Source organism: Nesoenas mayeri, assembly GCF_963082525.1.
Source record: "Nesoenas mayeri genome assembly, chromosome: 7".
Lineage (NCBI taxonomy): Eukaryota > Metazoa > Chordata > Aves > Columbiformes > Columbidae > Nesoenas > Nesoenas mayeri.
This window is the reverse complement of record NC_137551.1, coordinates 11906060-11931883: the sequence shown is the minus strand read 5'-3', so window position 1 is coordinate 11931883 and position 25824 is coordinate 11906060. Positions and strand designations below refer to the sequence as shown.

The 25824-nt window shown below is 40.9% G+C and overlaps 1 protein-coding gene across 1 annotated transcript in view; it reads right to left on the bottom strand.

Annotated features, from left to right (window-relative positions):
* ZMIZ1 (zinc finger MIZ-type containing 1) overlaps window positions 1–25281 on the bottom strand; it is a gene marked incomplete at both ends in the record, with an annotated part of 153055 nt that extends 127774 nt beyond the window's left edge. The window contains 2 exons of the mRNA XM_080347725.1: window positions 8726–8839; window positions 25222–25281. Of these exons, the coding sequence (XP_080203851.1) occupies window positions 8726–8839; window positions 25222–25281 (174 nt within the window). The remainder of the gene's footprint in view (window positions 1–8725; window positions 8840–25221) is intronic.
* Window positions 25282–25824: the final 543 nt, after the last annotated feature.

Here is a 25824-nt window from a genome sequence, read left to right as displayed (position 1 = left end):
TTCAAAACGCAAGTCAAACAGAACAGATCATCTGTTCTCCAAAGACCCTCTTTCAGGTTGCCTACTGAAGTCAGACACCGCTCAGGTGGTACGTGGAAGGTTTCCCTCCGGCGGCCCTGTATGCAAGGGACCTCCTGGCCTTTTAAATTAACACTGAGACTTCTCAGAAACAAGGTGACAAACGCGTCATAGGAACATGATCCAGAAAACGCAAAGAACTAACTACAAGACATTCGGTAAGTTGAATATATTCAAGTCAGCAGACCCTGCTGAAATTTACCTTCCAGTGCCTCAAAGGAACTAACGCTGGCAAACCTTGTAAATGCTAATGATTATCTTCAGGAATTCATTCAAGACAGAGACCTTGGAGGCACAGCAAATCTCTGGTTTTAAGATGGTAAAAAGGTGACTCTCAGAAATTTCAGGTACCTGCACAGACAACAAAACAAAACCCAGGCCAATGACATGTATGAAGTACTACAGATGGGGAAGAAAAATCAAATGCCCAAGCAGAAAATGAGGAACACACAACAGAATTCACTTGCTCAGTGTACAAGTGACTATGGGTAAGTACTGGGAAAATGCTCCAGATATTGAAGATCATCAAGCACTGGCACAGGCTAACTATCAGTGCCTGGAATTCAGGGGGCAAGGGAATTTAAAATAGACCAGAAAATATCTATATGACATCCCAAGTCTGGGAAAAAAGTGTAGACACCACGTTTCCTTAGGCCCATCCCAAGCCCATTCTCAGTGATTCCAGACACCTGCTGCTGACCGGAGCCACCCAGCTCATGCTGAACCTTGTTCCAGGAGCTCTCCAAGTGCAAAACCTCCTCTGATTTCAGCCTTACTCAGGTAACAGCACTGATCAGATGGGATCGTTTCAACACAGTTTCCATTATCCATTCAACGTTACATCTAAGTGATATGACACCACTGGCAAACATACTCAGGCTTTCCCTAACTGCTAACTCAAGCTGAGCATCAGCAAAAATTCAAACAACATCCAGGCAGCACCACGTGTTCAACCACGACTTCATTCTGCAATGCTGTGCAGGCATCTCAGTTGACCTAAGCATACATGCCATAAAATCCCATTGAAAAGTAAATGCATTCGAAAAAACATAATAGGCATAGTTGCCAGTCATACAACAATCATAAATTGAGATGATCAACTTTTATTATGTTTGAGAGAGGTGCTTGGCCAAGCCATGGCTCAACACTTAATATTTCATTGACAGTGAGAGTAAAACTATGAGGTTTTAATAATATAGAAAGCAGAAGAAATTCAGCTACCAACTTTTTTTCTCCTTGCTGAATTTAACTACATTTTTTTTTCCTCCTCCTTTTGCAAGGCTAAGGAGCTACACCATGGCACGCTCCACTCCCTGCCCCTCTTGTCATCACACCACAAAGTACTGGAACAATGCACCTCTTAACCTAACAGGCCTGTTAATCAAAAGAGCTTTATGACTGCTTATTACAAAACTCCTTTCCCATTATGTTGCACTTTCCATGAATCTCTTAACTAGCAGCAGTCAAGAGCATCCCCCCCTGCTGGCATCAGAATGAATTTTACCAATTCAATTTGCTGGCTGCTCAAAACTAAAAATGCCAGCTGATTGCTAGTTCAGACAGCTCTGTGTTCAGCCACTTGTGCATACTTGAAATTATCTGAATGCAGTTTGAAGACTACAGCAGAAATTTTGTAATTAGAATTCTGCAATGTAGATGGTAATTTTTCCCCCTCAGTAACACACAAAGATCAGATAAACAGGAAGCAAATTGAGGAATTTTGCAACATGAATAGCGATCTGCCTCAAACAGAGGGGAAAAAAAAAAGAGGAAAGGGAGGAAGAAACCTTTGTGATCTGAAGTCCTGCTCTGATGAGACTGTTACTCTCCCGTTGCAGAAGTGCTGCCTCAACAATACAGAGAATCGAAGTAGGTAAGTAAAGTTATATATCATCAACTAGTTTCTTGGCTTTGCTGGTTAAAAATAGACATTACATAGGTTCTGCAAATGTAAAAGACTCCACAGAGCCTCTGTATTCAAACTAGGGTTGTCTTAAAAAATAGTTCCCACTCTATGAGGGGGATAAGGACCATATTTTCCAAATAAAATAAACCAGTATCCCTACCATCTACTACTTTTCTTGGCACTTCCTGCAACAGTGAAGTAAACCATGCTGAATAAGGATATCTCCTCCTTTGCATCCTCTTCGTCTCCTCTGCCTGTCTCCAACGACCAGAAACACAGAAGAGAAGGTCACTATGCTCAACCCTCTCCATCTGAAACTTTCTCCCAGAGGGAAAGACACAGGGATTTCACTTTAATTAAGCCACCTGATCACTGGGCCACTGTTGCCACCTGAGTCCTGGCAGACTTTGAACAATGATATGGATGAAGCATACAGCCATCATATGAAGGAAGCGATACAGGAATTCCAAAAGCATTTTAATTTAGGCAGCAAGACATCTCAAACAAATACTCTATAGCTGCAAATAAGCCCATGCCTTGACTAACAAAATTAAGTTCAAAAAGGAGCTTTAGGACACCATGAGGTCATTCAACAGGCAGTAATAAGTGATTCGGTAGCATTCCGAGCTGCTCTGCAGCAGAGTGTTCCGTGCCTGCTGGCCGTGCTGCGCCGGTACAGCATGTACACAGCCCCGAGCGCTGCAAACACCCTGCGCCGAGCAAACGCAGCCAGCGTGCGGGGGGAGCAGCGCTGCTTCCCTCTCAACTTCTGGCTCCGGAAATCTTGCATACAAAGACTAAATGCAACGTTCCCAGGGCTCTAGCAGGCAGTTGCATCCTGCCATTTTCTGAGTTATAGATACACCGAACCCACTCTACCATCTGTAATTACTCACGTTCAGATCCTAACCTGATTCTGAATCTGATTTTGAATGTCACGTGTTGATTTTTGATTACACACTTTTCCATGTGAAATAGAGTGAACCCAGCCAGGCATACAGTCAATGTAGCAGCAGATACCTTGTGAACACATTAGCATTAGCTTGACTTAGTTGTTTTTGCTGTTTGAGGCATCCTGTTGTGGAAACTTGACATTATTCAAAAACACTTATCTCTTTTCTTTTTTAAAATTGATTATATTTTCCATTACACATCAGATGAGCTAAAATACATTCCTATATCATGAAACTGAGAGCAGCTATTTTTTTTTTTTTCCTAAGAATGACCTAAAAAATTCTCAAGTCTCAGCTCCAGGATTTTCCAAAGAGAAAAGTAATTCAAAAGATTACCGTACCATGTATCAGCATCACTAAAACATGAACCTACAGCAGATACTTCCATCAGTTTAACACAGATGCTTATTATTTCAGCAACTCTCTTCAGCAGTAGAGAGATCTAGTAAGAGCTACAAGCAGCACAAAAGATTTAAATGAAATCCATAATCTTCACATAGAATACAACTAGGACTACAGCTACAGATTATGTTTTTCATTTAATTTAAAGAGAATAATTTCTTAAACAGGCAAGTTCCTCGCATCCGATGACTGAGGCAAACTCAACATTTGGAGAAGAAATCTAAAACATTAAGGTAGTAAGGGGAAAATCAGCATTTTTAATTACTATTTCAGCACAGGTTTTTGCAGACAAACTGGGGTAGGAAGTGCCATCTTTTGTACGGAAAGAGAGATCCGGGTCCTAACCACCATGGTCTGAGACCCCAGTTTTTACCAGTGAAGCTCTGTGCTTTGGCCAAGAGCCAGCTCAGGTAAGCACAAGCTGCTTATCTAAATTCATCCTGCTGTCCAACCCCTTGTGGTGCTGAGCTGAAGCCTGTAGGTCTAGTTACTGAGTCACTGCACACAGCTGTGCTTTCTCTCGTCCTCTACTTGCCTGGCAGGCCCCCTGCGGAGCCCTGGGGAGCGAAGAACTCAGCACCTCGTAGCGCTGAAGCGCAGGAAGAGAACACGGCAGCGCCGTTATTGCCCTTCGCTGAAGACGAGTCTGTACATCCGTCCGTTTTGCTCCCAGCTATCCCTTCGTTCCTATTTTTGCTGCAGCACCGACACAAAAGACAAGTCAGTGCCCTCAGCAAGACCATTTACCTGTTAAAGTGCTTGGCAAGAGCTGACCTATGGGCTGAGACTGGAGTGGATCCAAGTAAAAGACAGAAAAGACTGAGGCAGCCTTGTCCAACCAAAGCAGGGTTATTGTTTTAACTGCTGTGTAGTACCTGAAGCTGTTTCTTTCAGAAGACAGTAAGGTAAAGCCATATAAGGAGGACGATATTCTTAAATTTGTCAAGAATATTAGCCTTACCATAAGATCTCATCCCAAAGAGCTTTATAAACTATGAGCACAAGAATCAATGATAATAAAAACATAACTATGCCTGGTTTGTGGAAAGTGGAGGTTATTTTAATCAGCTCCCCATAAAACTATGAAAGAAGTTGAGTTACGTATCAAAGAACACCATATCCTTTGCAATTTCAAAATTTATAGAATCAGCTATTCCAACTGTAATTCAGTTTCTGGCCTACAGACAGCTCTATTTGATTTGAAAACAATTACTGTTGAAAAATAACACCTAGCTTTCCTTGGCAAATTAGAAGAGAGTTCATTGTCTCTGAGGAAGATGATAATTTGTTTGCATGAGTTCCAGCAAAGCTGTTTAAGGGAACCTTTCTGTAGCCTGTAGCTTGCAAAGAAGAAAATGGATTCAAAGCTTAATGCTCCCTCCTCGACTTTTTATTTATTTGTTGAAATGTGTTTTCTTTATAAGCTTACATTACCCACTTTGGTGATTTTCTATAATGGGTGAACACAAAACGGTAAGCTCTAGAATTAGTGTCTGCCAGAACTGTTTGAACATAATTGCAATGCACGTGCAGTCACACACATTTTTGCCAGAAGGAGCACAGCTTTTGGGGCTTAGTTCATGAAAAAATATCTTGTTTTTATAGCGCAAGTCATAGGTTAATCCGTGTACCCTAAACCTTTAGTCTTCAACTGTTTGCACTGCACAGAATTATTCCCGTTTTATTCACAGGCCTTGACAGCACCACCCAAAGTTCTTTATCACAAGCAGAAGTTATTTCACCTCTAAAAGAACAATTGTTTAAAGGATCCTATATAACAAATGCAAAGTATTTAACTATCTAGAAAGCCTGTTTACAGGCCTTATTAGACACCTCTCTGGTAAAACTTCAGCTCTTGTACCAAATCCTGAATTTGGTCTTGAGATCAGAACATCATTCCTATCATCCTTGGTACAATGTCACTGAAGCCCACAGTAGCAATGGTAACTCCATTAATATCAAGTACTGCTGATATGTACAAGTGCTTATCTATTGCTAATAGCCAGTGTGTATGTTGTACATATCTATCATTCTAAAAGAAAAAAAAAAATCACTGAGGAAAAATGAACACTAGATACATGTCGATGTTCAACACGTGCTGTCTACCTAATTCATGACATATTCAAGCAATTTAAGCACAGAAAACCTCCTGTAACAGCCTATTCTATATATTATTATAAAAAACAGACATTCTGTAAGTGAAGCTGGAAGCTTTTCTGCTGATGCCCGAACAGATGATTTCCAAGACCATTCTTCTGCAGCTATTCAGGGTCTATTAGACAGGCAACAGGAATAAAACCATGCCGGTGTTATAAAATGAACCACGTATTACTGACAGTGCCGACATGAAGATGGTATGTAGGATAAACAGAACTTCATTCTAAGAACCTCTTCTTAAATCAAAGCACAATTTCAAGTTTTGAGTGTATTTTTTTTCCTTTTTATTAATAGGATTAAATTTAATTGGCCAATTTTTGCAAAAATATTATAGACAAGACTTAAATTAAACTGTTATACCAGAGGTACCATTAAACTGACTAATTACAATATAGCAGATGGGTTTTGATGCTCTGTCACTACATCTGATGCATTTAAACTTTGCAGTGAATGAGTGGATGGTGTGCTCATTCCTGACAGAGCTTGTCCTTCAGCAGTCATGATACATTAATATATTTCAATTTGGATTAATATATACCGTGTTAACCGCTAGTGGGATATCACGATTTCATATTCCTTGATGGTTCCAGAACAGATTAGTATATCACTTTTTCCCTGGTCAGAGAGTTAACAGTACAGAATGTCATTTAAAAACATTATATATCCTTCTGTACACCACAGAGGAGGAGCCTTAGAAGGAAAGAAACATTTTTAGTATTTGTAGAATTTCTGGATTAAATGCACTTGCCCTCAGGAATCCACAGAGCTCAAATGTTGTACTGATGGCAGAGACTACTTGCTTTCAAAAGCATATCCAAAAATATGGACGTTTTAAGGGAATTTTTTTTGAAGGTAATGTTAAAGACTGGCAAAATAAAGCAACAATCCTGTTTCAGTGTTTGAACTGATTTCCAAACTGATTTTTTATTTTTCTTTTAGCACAATCCTCACAAAGAAGGACAGGGATAAACTTTGTCAGCATTAAGGTGAACTGACTCCTGACTAGTACAGAACACACAGCTAAGCAAGCTAATGTGAAATTTACTCGTGATATTCCAGTATTTCAGCTGCCTGTCACATATTTGCAACTTTTGGAATAACCTCCCTGCATACAGACCGAAGTTCTAGCACGTTTGTTAAATAAAGGTAAACACATTTTCCTATAAGAAGACAACAAGCCTCAACATCTCCCTTGGCTAAATTTTATGAAAGCAGTACTTAGAAAGAAGTTACATATGAACAAGCTCAGACAGAAAGACTTTTTAATAAGAAAATGAGACCTTGCCCACTGTACTGTTACAGATTAAGAAGATGCAGCAAGTATCACCCTCTTGAGGTACAACCTCGCAGTTAAGCCTGTCTAATGGGAAGCAGAAAGAGGGATGTAGAGAGTGAGAAGAAAGTAAGGGATATCTTCTTTACAGGGACCTTAAAATTAGGAACAAGAAACACATATTTGTTGCAGTTTACACTCTTTCTGCAAATCCTGTGTGTTTATCTAACACAAAGCAAGCCAGCTGGTTAAGCCTCCTCTGGTTTTTCCTTGTTAGGAATATAATGAGATGACAACAAGTGATAAAGATGCTACCACAACGAGCTTGGGAAAGGGGGTTTCATGACAACCTGTTCAGATTTCAGGGTGAAGTACTAAGCAAAGCAATACATGCTGTTCCAGTCTTCACTTCTTTCTTTCTTGCCAGAAGAAAGATAGCATTTCCATTTCAAGAACTCTGATAACCAGGTATTTGTGTGCTTTACCTCACTGTTTTTCATGCAGCATTTCATCCTGGCTTTCCCTGCGCCCTGTGAAAACATTGAATCACTAGCAGTCAGGCTTCATTTTGACCCTGCACTTGGGCAGAGCTGTAGATCTGCTTATGTAGAAAGAAAAGACTTAAACAGCAAGGAAGTCGCAGGTCAGATTTACAACGTTCTCACAGAGATATGCAGAGAAATACCGTGCACAGGCTGCCTAAGTGTACTTGAGCTCAATGTCTTCGTTCCCAAATGCTAACCTGAAAATGCTAGTAAAGTTTTAAAGAAGTATAAATAAAATACATTTATGGTGACATCAGATCCTATTGTACATTATCTCATGCTAGGGATTATACGTAACTAACTTCAAACAGAATTGTTAAGTATCTTATCTTTGGACTCTACTAACATTTCTAACTTTCTTTAATTTTATTTTCTGATTGGAAGAATGATATGCACCTCCTTAATTCATTGGATTTATTCTTGATTTTTGACATAGAAATCTGAGGGATGCTATACACTTGAGCACATTAAGATGGAGCCATTCCTTAACATTTGGATTTCTGGCATCTAATCTCAGCCTTAGTGTCTTACATCAGCTGCACAGTGTATGAAAATAATCCACACACTTCTGCCTTTCCCCCAAGAAATACAATTATGGTCTCTTCATTAATCATTTTAAAATTTCTATCTCCTTTGTGACTGTTTATCTATATGGACTTGTTCTGCAAATTGCAGTGAAGCATTTTAACACTCCTACTCCAGTTAGAATTTAATTCTTCTAAAGCCTTGTCTGCATGTAACAATTTTGGACTGGATCCTACTGCTGGGTGCATGGGAAAAAAAACTTTCAAAACAAAAAATGCTGTTATGTACACAATAAAATATATTTTCAATACATCATAATGAAGCTGGTTTAGCAACTACAATGGTCATAATAAAAAGGGAAGGGAAAGCAAAGCACTGAAGTCAATAAAACTGTTGGAATTAGTACGTCAGGATTAGACCTGCAGTCACTGTATGTAACAAAGCAAGCCCAACAGGCACGTCAGAAACAGTGTCAGCTGAAAGTACTGCATACTTATGACAGAAGACAAGTTGTCCACCGAAAAATGAGCAAAGGAAAAGAAATGCCTGAAAAGTCCGTTAACTCCGTAAGAACGCAGCTTGCTTGGCAATTTCAAACCATGAAAATAAATATTCTTTGTGCATATCAAGTAACCTAGTCCGTGCACTTGTAAGTAATCTAAGTATAAATGTTTTCCCCTTTTATGATTATATTGTTCTTACTGCATTTTGCTTCCTGTTAAGTAATGGAGTCAAACAAACAGCTGTTAGGATCCATGTTTAAGATAAAATGACAAAAACCCCCACAAAATAAGGATTCTGAAAATCAAGTTCCCTTGGCCACCACAGACTGCATTCGGTATAAAATAGCGGACAGGAACCAGTGCCACTGAGGGAGGGGACGTACCGTCAAGCATCCCATCAAGCTCTGCTCAAATGGTCTCTGGAAGGCTCTGGGGTCCCCGCACCAGTCCAGGAGCTCTGTTGCTGCATTATGGAAGTTTGCAGGGTTCTGTAAGTGCTGGAAACGGAAGACAAAGCAACATGGTAAATAACATACACAATGGCTGACATAGTCTTTCCTATATCACATTCATGCAAAGTTTGGAAACTAGGAACAGCATATGATTTGGAAGCAAGACCTTAAATTGTACAGTGAGCACAGAAAATCCTACTTCGTTCTTATTAATACTTACGCAGATTTTCTAATCTTCTGATTTGAACTCACTAGAGGTGAGCTGCAGCTGAAATAGCAGAGCTCCCCTGAATACCCACAACATCACCTCTCCCACCTGCAAACCATAATGGATTCTACTCAGAATCAAAACCATCAGAATCCAAATCAAGGGAAATTTCAGTCTTACGCACAAAGTTCTCGCCTTGGATTCATGCCCCATTGCTGGGACATGCCAGCACAGCCATGCCTTCCAACAAGCAAGATTTTTATCTCTGCCTGCCAGTCAGGAGTCTTCAAAAATACCAGCGACAGTGCAAAGCACACTTATTATACTGATCCTTTCTAGGAGTTTTGGCTTTTGTTCATCATGATGTAACCCCATGAGCTATCTGGGTGGTCAGCTTCAGGATGATGAAAACTGGAGGACTACTTATTGACTGAAGCGTGGTGGGTCACTGCCATGACTGAAAATGTTTTCACATGCACAGGAAGCACATAGAAATTTCAGAGTGGAATCCTCTCTCTCCTGATGAGGACAGCACAGTTTTGAGAGAAAAATCTGGTTTTGTTTTGAAATATGCACAGGCAATGCATTTTTTTAACTGTTACATTAATTACCTTTGTGCTGAACAACCTGTAGTCCTGTTTTTAGAGGCATTTAGTAAGCTTAACAGATACTACTGTTCACACTGTCATCCCTCACTGTGTTAAATTGCCAAAGTATTCCAACAATTTAGTAAGAGCAGGGGGAGGACATAGGAAAGAAGGAATTCAATTCACATGAATAATACTGCCACTGAATTCTCCAGTTCTGGTGATGCCAGATGTTTCCAGGAAAACTCCAGAAACAAGAAGTAGAGAGTGTGTGTATCTAGGAATTGTTGGTATCTTTTTAAGTAGTAGTTTTATAATTCTTCGGATTGCTGAGAAAAAACATGAAAATTAGATGAGCGGTCTAGCTGGAAGGCACAAAACCCAAAGGCATCATTTTTAAAGTACATCATTATTTTTGAATCAGTTGCATAATTTGGGAAGACATCACTGCTCATTTCTAAGCATCTGGATTAATGATAATGTGCGCAATCTATTTTTCCCCTTATCCCCTCGTGCCTGAGAAGCCGTGTGTATTAACTCTACGACAAATGAAGGAAAAAACCATTCTTCCCATACCATGTTTTGAGGAGTTCCCAAGCTGTAAGCTTTTGGATCACATTACTGTAACTCTTATTCAATGAAGGCTCTTGGTCAGAGGCCTTGTTTTAAACAGAGATGACTGACATACAGGGCACAGATTTTTAAAACAATAGCAGAATTTGAGAAAGTAGACAGGCATTGTGCACTGTGGTTTTCTCCCTCTGCTCTACTAACATGTGGTGGTGCCATCCAGTTTGGTAGCTTTATCAAGGGCTGCATTTCAGAACATTGCTTCACCAGCTGATCGTCTGGTTGTTGGAGGAATCCTACAGTTGTATATACAAGTTAAAGAATTCCAAGCAAGTAAACATAAGTAGCCATTATTTCAAGGCTTTGCGTAAAAAAAGTCCCACGAACAGAGGAAGCAGTTTAGGTTATGAATCTTGTATGTACAAGGGAATAGGAAGCCTTTTTGAAGGCTTCATTTAATCCTCAAGATAAGTGACTGCCTGACACCAGCTCTGTCAGCGTACAGCGCTCCCTCCGCACGCCACTGTCACCTGCAGCCGAGACAGAAGTTGGTCCAAACCGCTCCTACAATAGCACAGGTAAGCTCCACTACCATCAAATACGCCGTTTCCAGAAGGCAAGAAAGGCACGTAAGCTGGTGAACAAATCACAGCGTACCAAACGCATACTGCATGGGTAGGACACAGGCTGCACATCTCTCAGTAGTGAAAAAAACAAACAAAGAAAATCCCTTCCACACAGAAAGAGGGAAATGAAAAGTTCACTGAAAGCTACTCAATTCTGTACTTGAAATAGTCTTTAATAATCCTTCCCCCTCTTTGTGAAATAAATTGAGATCCGCTGATGAAAAGCCATAAATAAGAGCTAGATACTATTTATTTTCACCAGAGTTGCTGTTTGCCACCTGAACACGACATCTTTCACTAACGCTTACAATGAAAGTTCCCCATTGAGAGACAGACATCAAACTTGAATCAAAGCAACTTTAATAGGTTTAGGCTAACAAAAAAACCCAAACCAAAACAAAACAAAAATGCAGAGCAGGACCTTAGCCATATACTCAATTTTCAGTTTAACACCACATAATGCCAACTTCTACTTACCATGACACCACCGAAAGGCAGTATCCTTTTCCTAGACTAAAGGTCCAACATCTATTAAATTTGTATTTCCCTGTGGAAGAGTCTCCTTCTACTCGTCCCTGTCAAAGCAGGGGTGACCTCAATTACTTGATTTGTTTGTTCTGTAACTCTCCATCAAGCTATTTTACTGCATTGGTACCAAGCACTGATGCGCACTGTCATAACCCACTTCTTAAATACAGAGGGGATGGTGAAATCCTGACTTCTTAAATGCAACTATGCAACTGAAAGGAGTTTAGAAACTTATTGGGCAAGATAATAATTCTGTTAGTTGCATTACGGGCTAAGTAGTCAGTATAGGTTTCCATCTCTGTGGAGTGGATGTGGGTAGTTTCTGCGACAAGAGAAAAGCTGGTCCTGCAGGAACACTTCTAGTGCTGTCACATGCTGTTCTGAGACATATTTCTCACAGATTTCTGAATATCTTAATATTTTTAAATTAAGGTTTTCCTTAGATTTTATTTTTCAGATTACATAGAGTAAGGTTACTTTTGTGGAAAACAAAGAGAAGGTCCACCATGAACCAAAACACGAAGGCAGGTGCGATTCCTTCCCTCAGTTATGCAAGAAGACATTCTAAATGCCAACTCTGATTTTTTTTATTTATTGACAGATGAAACACTGCACCCAGGGCAAAAAGCCCCAATGTCATTCATATCCTCACAAAAAAAGCCTGCTTGAGAAGAATATTACCTCTACTATATTCATCGACCAAGAAGTTAAAGAGATTTTCTGAGCTCTCGATCAAAGAACAGAAGTACAAAACAAAGCTTGTGCCAGACTCATCCATCATCTTTGTTGTGAAGCATTTCCCATGCATGGCTCCATCCTCTTCAACTGCAATTACTGGCAGCACTTTGACAGAAGCAAGGTGTGTGTCTGAAGAGTCTAGTCTGCAACTGTGCTTCATGTAAACAAGGAAATCACCTCATTAGTAGACGGTTTAGAAAAACATGACAATGAACCAGATCTGGCTATGACACACCTTGGTGTATCTCTGAAGCTGCTACTGACCATGCAAGCAAGCAATGGTGTTGTCAACAAGTGGAGAGGATTTGTACAAATAAAACCTGAAGCAGAGACGAACAAAGCCAATGAACCGAATTAATCGATTATTTACCAGATGGATTTCAGTATCATCTGCTTTTCAGAAGGCTATTAGTGAAATATGACAATTTCTGTTATTTCAGAACCTAAGAGAATTTTCAGTGTAATAATTTATAGCTCCAAACCCCTAATATTTTTTTTAGCCTGAGTGGAACAGAAATTGCAGAAATAATTGATGCATGTGCAAGGCTAATTACTGGAGGGATCACCATGTGGTACTTTGAAGAGACAAGTCTCTCTGAGTCTCTCCCCTCTTTGTCTTGGAAAGAATCTTGTGGTTTTGCAGCATTTCAATTAACAGTGTGGTGTAGGGGAACGGAGAAAACAGCAAAGGACTTTCCTCTCCACTGTAACCTGTCCAAGAAGAGTGAACTGTACCAGCAAAGCCTCTTGACATTTGGGCTGGATTCCAGGGAAGACAGGAACATCTGCCTGCTGCTTGTGACCACCTCTGGCTTACACGTTTTATTTACACAAAGAACAGACCACCTTGTAAATTAGAGCAGACCTACGGGCAGAGGATGCGGGTACACTAGGACCCAAATGCATCAGCTTTTACAACTGTCTGTGCCTATTCCATGGTTTGCTGTTGTCCAGTCATCCAGGGGGCAAAACAAGGTTCGCATGGGGAGTTACACACAGTAGCTACTGTGTGGTGATTTTTGGTGCAAGCATCTGAAAACACAGCCACTTCCTGAAATTGTTACTTCCTTCCTCCTTCCATTTAAATGGTGATAAAAAAGTCTTCACATGCAATAAAACTCTGTAATGGCCCCCAAAGTATAAGCCTCATACCACACATGAATTCAGGTCCCTATGAGTGAAATAGGCATGTGTAATGAATATCTTATTTTTTGAAAGGATATTCAAGCACAATCAAGTACTTTCGGTCTACACACCCACACCAAAGTGGGCACAAACCACTTCCTGCAACCAAAGACTCAGTTTGATTTTAGAGAGAGAAACCAATTATCTACATTGAAATATGGCAAGGAAAACAGCCTTATCTCCTCTAAATACAGACTGCAACTCAGATGTACACTGGTGTATCTTAGACTGAACAGTCTAGTAAGTAATGGAAGAGTAACAGTCAAAATTAAGAGCAATTACAGGGGGTTGAAGTTATCTCACACACACATCAAGAAATACTAGCATGACAGCAATGGTATGGAAAGTGAATAATTTCAACATGGAATCCATATGTTCCAGCTTGTTGCTATAGAAAACAAATGCAGAATTTCAATTTACAAACAACATATCTCTTGTGGAGGATTTTTTTTCCTCTGTTTTCTGCAGAATACATCAGATTGAAGGCACAGACCTAATTTGCCACAACTTAATCTATTCAAAATGAGATGTCATGCAAATAAGTTTTTGAGCAGCAAACTGCTTAACTATGCTAAACAAGTTATTGCATTTATTTACGTGATGTCGCACCAAATTATGAAGGCTGACTCAAGTTGTCTGTTTATTTTGCCGAGTTACGTCTGCTCTGTGTCTCACTCCTTGATTTAATTGAGCTGCTGAAGATAATATAACTTATCACACAGACACTATGCCATGTTGCTAGATTCTAGGTTAATTAACAGTAGCCTACAGTCACTGAATTTCTCACATGGTTGGCCACTTGGACCCTGTCTACTGTCTAGCTTCACTAATCAACGAGTCTAGGAATTTTACATGAGCAACAGAATACGCTAACAACATACGGAGCTCTTGACTGCACAGGAAAAGAAAACACAGCTAGATGGTAGGTAGCCTTTGCTTCTCTCTGGAATTAACCCTTTTCTACACACCGTGCGGCCAGGCTGCACACTTGGCAAAACTTCTTGTACACCAATTGAGGAAATTAAATCCCAGAGGCGGCTGCTGTCCCTCAGGACAGAAAACTGTGGCTGCTGGTCCGCGAGCAGAGCCAGATGACGTGACATCAGCAGCCACCAGCCCTGAGAGGCTGCTGCCTCCCCCTTGTGCAGCACCACAGGATGCACGGCCGTGTGGGGAACCGGCCCCATCCTACACTCATCATTTCAGCGGCACTGGCCCTCCAATGTGGCCTGCGTGCAGCTCCTTGCACCCCAGTGCTAGCAGAGGAGACAGCAGTGAGTGTCACTGCAGCAGCAGCTGTCCCAGGAGCTCACGAGAATGGTCCCGGGTTCGAGCACCTCATCTCATGCCAATACTAGACTGAATCACAGAATGCCAGGGATTGGAAGGGACCTCAAAGATCATCCAGTCCAATCCCCCTGCCGGAGCAGGAACACCCAGATGAGGTTACACAGGAAGGTGTCCAGACGGGTTTTGAATGTCTCCAGAGTAGGAGACTCCACAGCCTCCCTGGGCAGCCTGTTCCAGGCTCTGTTAACCTCGCTGAGAAGAAGTTTCTTCTCAAATTTAAGTGGAATCTCTTGTGTTCCAGTTTGCACCAATTACCCCTTGTCTTACCATTGGTTGTAACTTAGAAGAGCCTGGCTCCATCCTCATGACACTCACCCTTTATATATTTATAAACATTCATGAGTTGGCCTAAAACTAAGGATACTTTTTCTTGATATGCTTAGACTCTTGGCAGGCTGCTGTAAAAGGTGCTTCCTCAAACCACATACTCCCACTGCTTCCAGTGCATCAGACCACACTTGCTGTTCCGACTGTGAACTAACCTCCCAAATACTGATTTTCAGTCAGCACTCACAGTGAGATTCCCTATGTGACCACACAATCATTAAACCCAACTCAAAGAAGTTGGCAGTAAACACAAGGTAGGGCTGGGAAGGTACTAGGACACTGCTCTCAGCAGCCCACACCTTGGATCAAATGCACCATGAACTTCTCCCAAAAGTGGAGCTATACCTTCAATGTAAGAGGAAGACACAGTTCATAGCATAAATACTCCTCCTACTTCACAACACCCTCCATCATTTGAAAAATGATGGTACTTTTTATTATTTCAAGCTAGAGAAGTACTTTTTGTTATTAATATTCATCGTTGTGCACCCTGAAACACAACACATATAAAGGGAGGTGCCAAAAGGAAATAATGATTTTTAGTGTTCTGATATTGATTGTACTCTGTGGTTAAACCTCACACTTCAGGCAAGTTATGCCTAGCTTAGACAGCAGGTTCATCTATGAGTTCTGTAAAACCTTTCAACAGGTCCAGAATTTCAATTGATATAAACCCCTGTACCCAACCCATCTTTTCCAAATGACGAGACAAATATCCAGCAAGCTGTAAATTTTGTGTAGAGCTCATGACATTTGAAATTCATATATACAACTCTGAATTTCACATGATCTGCTTGTTATTTTCAGCACTGGCATGAAGGTTTTCAATCCTTTTTCCACAACGATTAAAGTTAAAATTCTCACATGGCTGTAAAATCTAGGAACTTAAAAGTAAAATGAAACATACAGCAGATATCTTAATATGTTAAAATTAGGACGCTCAAAACTATTAATGCAGAAACCATAGTTCCTTTGGAACTAAACCAATTGATACTGGTTGAGGAAGGAGCTGACACACTCTCTTCCATGTCTACGAGACTTCTCTGACCTTGGTGCATCCCCACTGTCACCCTTGAGAGACGGGATTTGGTGTCCAGGTGCTTTGGTAGATTCTGCCAGGCAATTCGGATTTTTCTTTGTCTATATTAATATTGATCCAGACACGCCTGCAATCACATGTGATGAAAACGCTCTGCTGTACTGAAGGGTGGTGAAGAGGGAAGTAGGAAAGAAGGGACTGGGAAAGGAAAGGGACAGAGACAACAGAAAGACAATACGTGCAACCCAGAAGCAGAATTACCGCGGCCCTGCATGTTGGGCAAAGGGCGCTCAGCTCCCAAGTGAAAACTAACCACCTATCTAAGGAATGTAAACAGGATTCCTGCTCCAACACCCCTGACACAGCGTAACCAAGGGGACACGAGGCTGGTCTCTGTGTATTACTCAGCACACAAGTATTTTCCAACTAGACATGAATTTGATAGCTCGCCACCATCAGCAGGCAGTAGAGGACCTGCAAATCAGCAAGGGTCATTTGCTGCAGCACATTAATAGAGCCTTTATGACTTTAAAACTCGAGCAGATGCTGAGGACAAGCCCAACCTGGAGCCCCCTTCCTCGGATCCCATCCCACAGGAATTCCATCTCCCCAGCGTGCCTTCCACTGCAGGGTGTCCAGAGCCCTGGACATTAAGCCAGGATCCGCTTTAAATGTAGAAAATGCCTTACCCTGAAATAAGTGGTTTCTCTATTTTTTAAAATTATTTATTTTTTTTTTACAGCCCAGTGTGACTATACCAAGGCCTTATCCACAAGCAGCTACACTCAGTATATTAAAAACTCACTTGCAATGAAGATTCAAAACAAATCGTCTTTTTCAAGAGGATAGAGGGGAGTATTGAGCTATTTTCTGTCTTCGAGGAGAGTGACTTTTGTTTATCTGGATATGATTATATATAGCTCAATTCTCTACAGCCTCCTTCAATATCAAAGATTGTTTTATTTATCAAAAATTTAAAAGGCTCAAGCTGTGCATTTTGTATTGAGATAATCCCCCCTCCCAACTTAGTGTGAGATTGAGAGATCCCTAATTAATAGAATTATCTTGCACTTACATGGCTCATTCCATTGGAAGCTTTATAAATATTTTATTAAGCTCACATTTTAAGAAGCACTAGATACACTGAGAGAGATTAAAACCATGTCAGCCATGCCTACTTATAAAAACAGAACGAAAGGGAGTCACCTTTTCCCCATTTGTCCATGCATCTTCCTTTTTCAAGGAAAACAAATACTGAGTGAAGACCAGCACCTCTTTATCAGATGTTTTAACTATGTAAGTAACTGGGTAAGACAAACAGGGCAGTCAACCCTGAAGATAGACGACTACATGCTAAACAAATGAGAAAAAGAACAAATAAAAACCCACCAGCATTACTTACCTGCAAAAAGCAAGTTGTCCAGTTGTGAACAGTAAGGGAACAAAACCTGTACTAACGCAGGTTGCCACAGATGCTTTTCTCATACATTTTCAACATAAAGTGTGAGTACGAATCAACACTGGTTTCAGAAAAGGTGAACACCTGGTAAGCTAATAGCCATGTTCTGCTTCCTCGATCTCCTACAGCCTGAGATTGGTGAGGAGGACTGCACATCTACATGCATGTACGGGAGGAAAGGAAAGATATCACAGCCTTGGCTTCTCTGTTAGTTTTATGGAAGTGTTAGAGATGGACTCACCATCCTGATCCTCAAGCACTACACAAAGAAGCTAGAAGAGCTAAAACAAGAATCACTCCCTAGCTCTGCTGATCAGAATTGCATTGCCATCTCCCCGCTCTGTACCTCTCATATCTACATTAAATACAGTATATTTACAATACACTTTTATATGACTTTGTATTATATATGGGAACACGCAGCAAATTAAACTTCTTTTGTCATACACTCATCTCCTGCTGTTCCATCCCACCCTCCCCGGCCTGAGAGGAAACCGTAACCTGGTGATCCAAAGGCTGTGATCCAGATCCGACTGCAGATGGAAACGGGGCACGCCAGCGGCCACCTCTCTTTATGTTCACCTACTGATAGATGGAACAACAGTGCCCAGTCCAACCTTCACCCTTCTTACCACCAGCACCTGGACTGCTATTATGCCAGCTGAGAGCACTGACAACAGCATGGTTTACAGAAGACTCAAAATAATCAGAGGGCTCTGAATTATATTTTCTTAATCACTCACAAAGAGTGATTTTACAGGGAAAAAAGAGTCAAGAAACAAAAGTACAACTGCTTGTTCTTTCTCTAAGGCCATGCTCAGTGATGCAAGGCTCCAATTTATCTTTAAATTGGCTGTTACAGCTCAACTGAATTATGAAATCAGTTTGCCTAACCAGCTCACTTGCTCACTCACAACTGAAACAAGCCATTTTCTATCAGTATCTCCCTGTCATAACATGCTGGCCTAAGATGTCTCTGTATGTGACTACAGCAACAACAGAGGCTTCTTCAGTATTACCATTCCAGTAGACAAGGCAACGACACAGCAGCTTTCTTCTCTAACGTCCTTGTGACTTTAAGCAAGTAGTTTCTAAATATTTACTTAAATTGTTAATTGTTTTTATTGCTGAAAACAGATTTATTTGTTCCAGACTTGTTTACCACCACCTTTAAAAAATCTCTAGCTTAATAATGCCTTTTAGTAGAAAATTAAGTGAAGGGATATAGGTAAAGTGAGGTGACTACCTAAATAATTCCGTGTTATGAACCATTTAATAATTTGCCTCAGCAAAAAAAAAAAAAAGAAAAAATATAACTACTAAGACAGCATTGATGGACCATTCCACCCATAGGGTGACTACCTAAATAATTCCGTGTTATGAACCATTTAATAATCTGAGGTGCATATCATATCATATCAGTGTTTTGAAAAGTTAGGGTCTAGTTTTTCTTCACACAGTTCTTGCCACATTAAGGTGTTTTAAAGACATTAATGCAGTATTACAACATCCCTTAACTAGAAGAATATTGTCGATAGCGCATCCTTTAAAAAGAAATAACACTACCCAAGAGTATAAGGTGAGTTGACAGCAAGAGGGAAAAAAAGCACCAAAAAAACCAACACCAATTCCCCTATGTACTGAACCAACTTTTAAAAAATGCATTTAAAATAAATATATTTATGCATTTTATACATTTTGGGAGAATAAATGCACTTATTTTGAAAAACAACTAATAGTCTTCAGTATACCTGGTCAAACAGCAGCACATTTGATGGACATACTTTGTTTACTAATTAGATTTTTTTGACTCATTTGAGTAATTTACTTATTCATTGATTGTGCTTTTTATAGCACTTCCCATCAAGTGACTTAATCTCTTAATCTATGTAGAGATAACATCTCAAGATGACTATTTAAAATGACCACTCCACGAACTGATACGACTGCAGAGGATGTAAAATTCACATGTCCTGTTCTCATGGGTGCTACCAGCCAGCTAGAGGTTGCTGAGATATTCCAAGTAAAAAGGAAAAACGCTTTCCCATCCATCCAGTACTGTCACCGCTTCAAACCACCTTCTTAAAGCCACCTTCTGCTTTTACAAACAGGTACAGCAGCCCTAAATGCAAATGCTACCTGCTATGGATTTGCTCTTGCACTAACGCGCACAATGGAAGAAACTCAAGTAGCAAGCGCATATGTATGGAGAAGTGCCAGAAATGGTATGAGAGAAGCTAGAGATATGTTGCCAGCTATGTCATGTGTTCACTGCAGAGTCTAACCAAGTGCTAACAAAAAGGATTTCCTATGCTCGCCTCACACTGAGGTGACACCATGGATCCAACCTACAGATTTTTAGAATTTTCAAACGTTCGTCTTTATTTTCCAATAGGCAATTTTAAGCAATAGGACAGATTAGTTAGTTGCACAGAAAATACTTATAATTAAAAAAAATATGCTAAATACTATGGGTACTAGAAGTTTTAAAAGTGTAAGTTTAAAACGTGTATATTTTCTCTTCAAAACCAGTTAATACTACCATCCCACCCTGCAAGACAGGTGCTGCAGTGAAACGAGGACAAAAGTGTACCCTCACCAGCTTTACCAGCCTGCCTCAAAAGATGATGGGTTATATTTCACCAGCTGGAATCTTGTCAGATGAACAAACCAGCCAAATGCTGCAAACATCAAGAAAGTGTCTTCTTCCCCCTCCCCTCCAGAAGTGTTTCCAGCACTTTGCCTCTTTGCTTTTTCCCTGTGGCTTCATTGCCTGTGCCAGAGCCACCCCTGCCAGGATACGGGACCTAATGGGGCAGCAACGTTGATTGACAAGTCTGTAAATGGACTGGAGGATCAGGAAAGCTGGTCTGCTGTCAGTTTTTTCCTAAACACGCTTAACTCTAGCAGAGCAACATTCCAGCTACTGAGTATGAAAGCAGACAAAGAATTTGCAGATACGGGCCTCAGCAAAAAAAAAAAAAAGAAAAAAAGAAAAAAATATAACTACTAAGCATTGATGGACCATTCAACCCACAGGCTGTAACACTTGAGGCCCATCAAAAGTCTTTATGGAAATGAAAGGTCTTTTACACCATTAGTCTTATTGCTATAGGTTCATGTTAACCTGCTAAAAAAACCCTGTAACACAACCAATAATTATCTATTCCAAATAAATGAGCCCTTCACAGAATACTTATCATTTTGAAAGTTCTTGAAGAATGAAATTTTCATGAAGCTTTATGAAAAGCTTTTCAGCTATAATTTCATACCAGTCCATATTAGCCAATCCAAAATGTATTAAAAGTGACATGTTTAGGACTGCTGACCATTTACATGAGTTTGCAACAATAATGTTGAAGAGCAGAAGAATTAGTTCAAATATCTCAGGGCTTAAGTGCTATCAGTTATGTAAATATACGAACAATTCTGTTTTCCTCTGAACTGCAAGTGACCAAAAACTCAGTTGCTGAATGGTGAATGAAATGTGCATGTTTGTTTCCAATCTGAGCAAGAAAAGATCAACACAAACAGACAGCAATTAGAACTTTTAGCATCTCTGTCTGAATGGCTGGGTGGGTATTATAAAGCGTTGCAACTGCAGCAATTCAGCAAGCTTCCTTGAAGGAAAGAGCAGAGAAAAGCTAATTTGGTTCCAGAAATCAGCTATGTGATGTGTGCCTCCAGTTAAGGGGAGCTCCCCGAGCGATCCAGCGTCATTTGACTGTATTGCACCGTGTGTCCTGATGGACTGTGACACAAGCAGCAGAAACAACCTTCTCTGTTCCCACCATGACCAAATACTTTTGACACCAGAATCTTTTCATACTTCCCTTTAACCCGTTACTAAAATTTCAGCACAGTTGTAGTATGTGCCCTGACAACCCTCCTCGGCATGGTAGGAAAGATATCACGCCTCTCTTCTGAAATGGGCGGCTTCCTTGTAACTTGAATATAGAAAGATTTTCACCATCTTCCTCTTTTCAAGAATTTCAGAAAAGAAGCCTTACAAACTGACTGACAGCAAACAGAGACAATAAAAAGGCAGAAGTCCCTAGATTTAAAATAGCTCTTTGTTTTTGAAGTGGACCCATCTGGCTGAGAGCAGAGAGATGCCATATGCAACCCACCGATTTTGCCTGGTATTTGCTCATATTGCATACGAAAAATAATGGACGGTGTCTCATTAAAGCCATACCTCTGGCCTACTATTGAAGAACGGTTTAAGAAAACCAGCCAATTCTCTGTCAGGATTTCTTAGGCAGCAGGAGCCAAGCTGGCTCCTTCAGAAGGCTGTGCCTGGACCCGGGCGCCAGGGAAGCCCCCAAATCCAGCTCTGTGCCCACCCCAGCAGCTCCTGCTGCCCCACAGCTCGGTGCCTCAGAGCCACCCGAGCCATGAATACTCAGCAGATGAACAGATTAATGCTGCAGCCTTGAAAAGGGCAGTTCTCAGGGGCTACGAGACTTTCGCTCAGCACAAAAACGTTTTGTGCTTTTGTTTGTTTGGACAAAGAATTAAAGAAGAGAAGTCTGCACCCTGAACATCCAGCCTCCTCCAACACACCCTAAAGAGTCTCCTGTGTCATGACAAACTAATTGTATGTGTTAAGGGAAGGCTGTTACTTTGGCTTTTTCCACTGAACATCAAAAAAACTTATGTTTGATTTTAAAGCGCATACACTTACAAATACTGAGGGAACGAGCTACAAAGAGACCACACAAGCTGTTCCAGCCTTCCACAGAAGTCTGGGGTTTTTTTTTTTTAAGTGTAAATACACAGCCACCTCTTCAGTTTGCCTTTTCATCTGTTCTGAAACACTTCTTAAACACGCGCACACACACACTTAATTTCCTAACTAGCCAATCATATATGAGTTTTGGAGTTGTAGCTTTAAAGCACTAAAAAAGATGAAGGTAAAACAACCTTGATCCTGGAACAGCACTCAGGAAGGATATTGTGGGTGTCTCACAAGCCACAGAGCTGGGAAGAAAGAAGCCTGTCCTGACCCTGTGTTGAAACCTGATCTAGTTAAAGAGGCACATGGATCACCATTTATAGCTGGGGTGAGGGGCAGGAGGGCGGCAGACAGCCCTGGGTCTGCCTGAATGAGCCACTGGCTGCCAGCAAGGTTATAAAACACACAGATGCTGGGTGCCAAGGGAGGGCGCCTCTCCTGCCCCTGTTGCAGTGCAGCTTCCACACCACCGCCGCACCAACCACCGCACAGCACACCGCTCTTCACAACAGGAAAACTGGGGAGAAAGGATTAGAGACTGGAGACCAGGAAAGAAAAGACTGGCAGAATTTTGCTTGACCCCATGGTTAATCCCCAAAATCGATGAAGACATGTTGATACAGCCATGCGTGGTACTGCTATTCTCCAAAGGGCAACATGTGCGTAACAGTGAGCGGTACAGTTCTCTGTGGGTGAACTGGACATCACTCTTTGTGGTACCACATTAATTTTGCCAGCTAATGACTTGTCTCAAAAAACAAGGTAAATGTCTCCAGACTGGCAATTTATAGCACTATGACAGATAGGTAACTTTCCTCCAAAAAGCTAGTCAGAGTTGGTTTCTGTCTCTTTCTTCACTACAGCATAAAATTTTGGAACTATGAAAAAGCAAAGAGCAGTCTCTGTGTTAAGTTCTTCAACAACAAAAAAATCAGCCATTCCTCTCCAACAAAACTAAAAGTATTACCACTTTGACCTCCCTCCCTTCCCCTCAACCTTCAACACTGGAGAAACATCCCAGCTGTCTACGTAAACCAGCACTATGTATAAATGAATTTAGTGGTTTAATTGATGGACTAACCGTTACATATGCAAAAATATATCTTTAATACTGTAAGAAGCGTAATTTGATATTCTTTTATCTAATTAAAATACTACAAATTCTCAGTGTACAGAAAGTGACAGTTCTAGAAAAAGGAACCGAGCAAGCAGCATCCTCCATTTGTCTCCACTTGATCTAAAGGTCGGTTCTCACAGCTGGAAGGTTAAATTGTTCTGCAAGTTACTTCATTCCTCATTCTATGGGCCAGGATAGCCAAAAAGGACACAAATTTATGCCAGTCAAGGGCACTTTTTTTCGGAACCAGATAGTTGTTCACAAAAATCTGGGACTGAAATCCCAGAATTCATATTTCCCTCAGGCATCTAAAGGACCATGAGGTGCATTAGCGTTCACCACAGAGTGACGAAAGAGAGAGCCACCACAGACCAAGATTAGATTATGAACAACAATTCTGCAGGGATGAATTCCTATTTCTGACTTGAAAATAAACACAGACTTGAAAAATAAACACACATTATCAGTTCTTTGCATTACACCACATTCTAGAAAATATAAACGTCTAGTAATATCTAGGCAAACGTGACAAAACATAATGATGGAGACTCCTGAAACTAGGAGAATGGAAGCAGATAATTACAAGTTGGAAGGGACCCATAAGGATCATCGAGTCCAGCTCCCTGCTCTTGCAGGGCTACCTAAAACTAAATAATATGATTGAGAGCATCATGCAGAAGCTCCTTGAACTCTGACAGCTTGGTGTTGTGACCAATTCCCTGGGCAGCCTGTGCCAGTGACCAACCACCTTCCCAGAGAAGAACCTCTTCCTAATGTCCAATCTAAACTTCCCCTGATGCTACCTCATTCCATTTCACAGATCATTTGCTTGTGCACTCTTGCTGGTCAACGGAGAAAGGAGCCTCTAAACATGCTGTGGCCTGAACAGACAAAGAAAACTGCTCAGACAACATAGAAAAATGGTTTGGAAACATTATTTCACAGAATAATGTCTTTCTGTTTTTCCAATGTAACTTAGAAAATTTCAACCAGTTTTGAAGAGATGAACTTTGGAGCTCATCTCATGGATCCAGCTGGGATAACCAGTCTTCAAGACACCTGTGTGCTGCTTGCATTGATGCACCTGTTTGCTGCATGGATACATTGGTTTAGGATCAAATCGGGAAACATCAACATGAGACACCATTCTCTTGCTCACCTCGTCTACATCGAGGACCACTACTATAAATTTTCTGTAATGATTCTTGCATGGGAAGAACAACATATGTGAGGGGAGGATACATGCTGCCTGCAACGCCAGAGAGCAAAGCTTGCTGAGAAGGGTAAAGCAGGGAAAGACGGCACCTGCTCATTCTGCCCTTGCCTTTGTAGTCTCACTTGGTTATAAAAGCATTTGTGAGTACAGCTACAGTGGGGAAACCTGTAATGAGACTTAGATTCCACTGCCCTTCAGTGAATTATAAGGGCCTCTTCATCTTTACAAACAGGTACTTCTGAAAATTGTACCTTGCAAATGGAAGATTTTCCATCTCCGCACAAGCTGATTAACCCAAGCACTTGGAGGTGTGCCACCTGTCCAAGTTCAACTCTGCAGGCAGCGCAGGTCTCAGGTCAGATATTGGATTAGAATCAAAACTGGCCCATCGCAATTTTGGATTACTGTGTTCAGAGCACTGCTATGACGACTGCCTGCTGTGACACCCTCTGGGCAGAGCTGGTAGGACTAGCACCACTCCGCTTTCAGCTGAAGCAGATTTGGTGAGTGTCCAGGCTGAAGATTTCTTAGAAAGGTGAATGGTAAAGTTTGGCTTTTGAGGTTTTATACATCAACTTTGCAGCAGATAGTCTTCAATGAAATTAAAATGTCTCATTCCTACCACTCTCCTCCCCTCTAAAAGCCAAGGACGTGCATTAAGCAACAGGTAACCATGATGTACAACACACTCCCCATACAACACACAGTCCAGCGACAATGATCTCCACCTTTGGCTTACCTGTTTTATGCACTGCAGCCGGTCATTGGTCTGCTGTATGTGCCTGTCCATAGAATTCATTTTGATTGTCTCCACTTGGCTTCTACCTGAAAGCCATTAAAATCCCTCAATCTGCAAGACAAAAAAGAGAGTAAAGATCAGTGAGCACAGTCCATGCACTTCTGTCATCCAAACAATCAAGCAGAGCTGCTTGCAAGAATCCTCTGAGCACACTGAGAGATAAAATAATAATCCCAGTAACAACGACAGTCTGTTTTTTGCAAGGACAAGGGCATGAGGATTCTTTCTAATCTTCCTCTAAGAGAAAATACCTCCCATAAATATTATTATAAAGGAATCAGATACAGCAGAGTATTATATGGCCAAAAATAACACAAAGTGTGTGTTACGAAGACTCTGGATTTCTGTATTGAAAATAAAAGCAACAGGTATACTTTGGACTCTCCTACAACTAGCAGATCTATTTAATGAGCCCTTGAAATGGCCAATATGACAGTGAGGGAAAGACTGGGATTCACAACTCAATCAAGACTTTCAGAATGACTAATAATTCCAGATGCAGAACCCAGCATCTGCGGAAGAGGCCGGATGTTCAGACCAAAA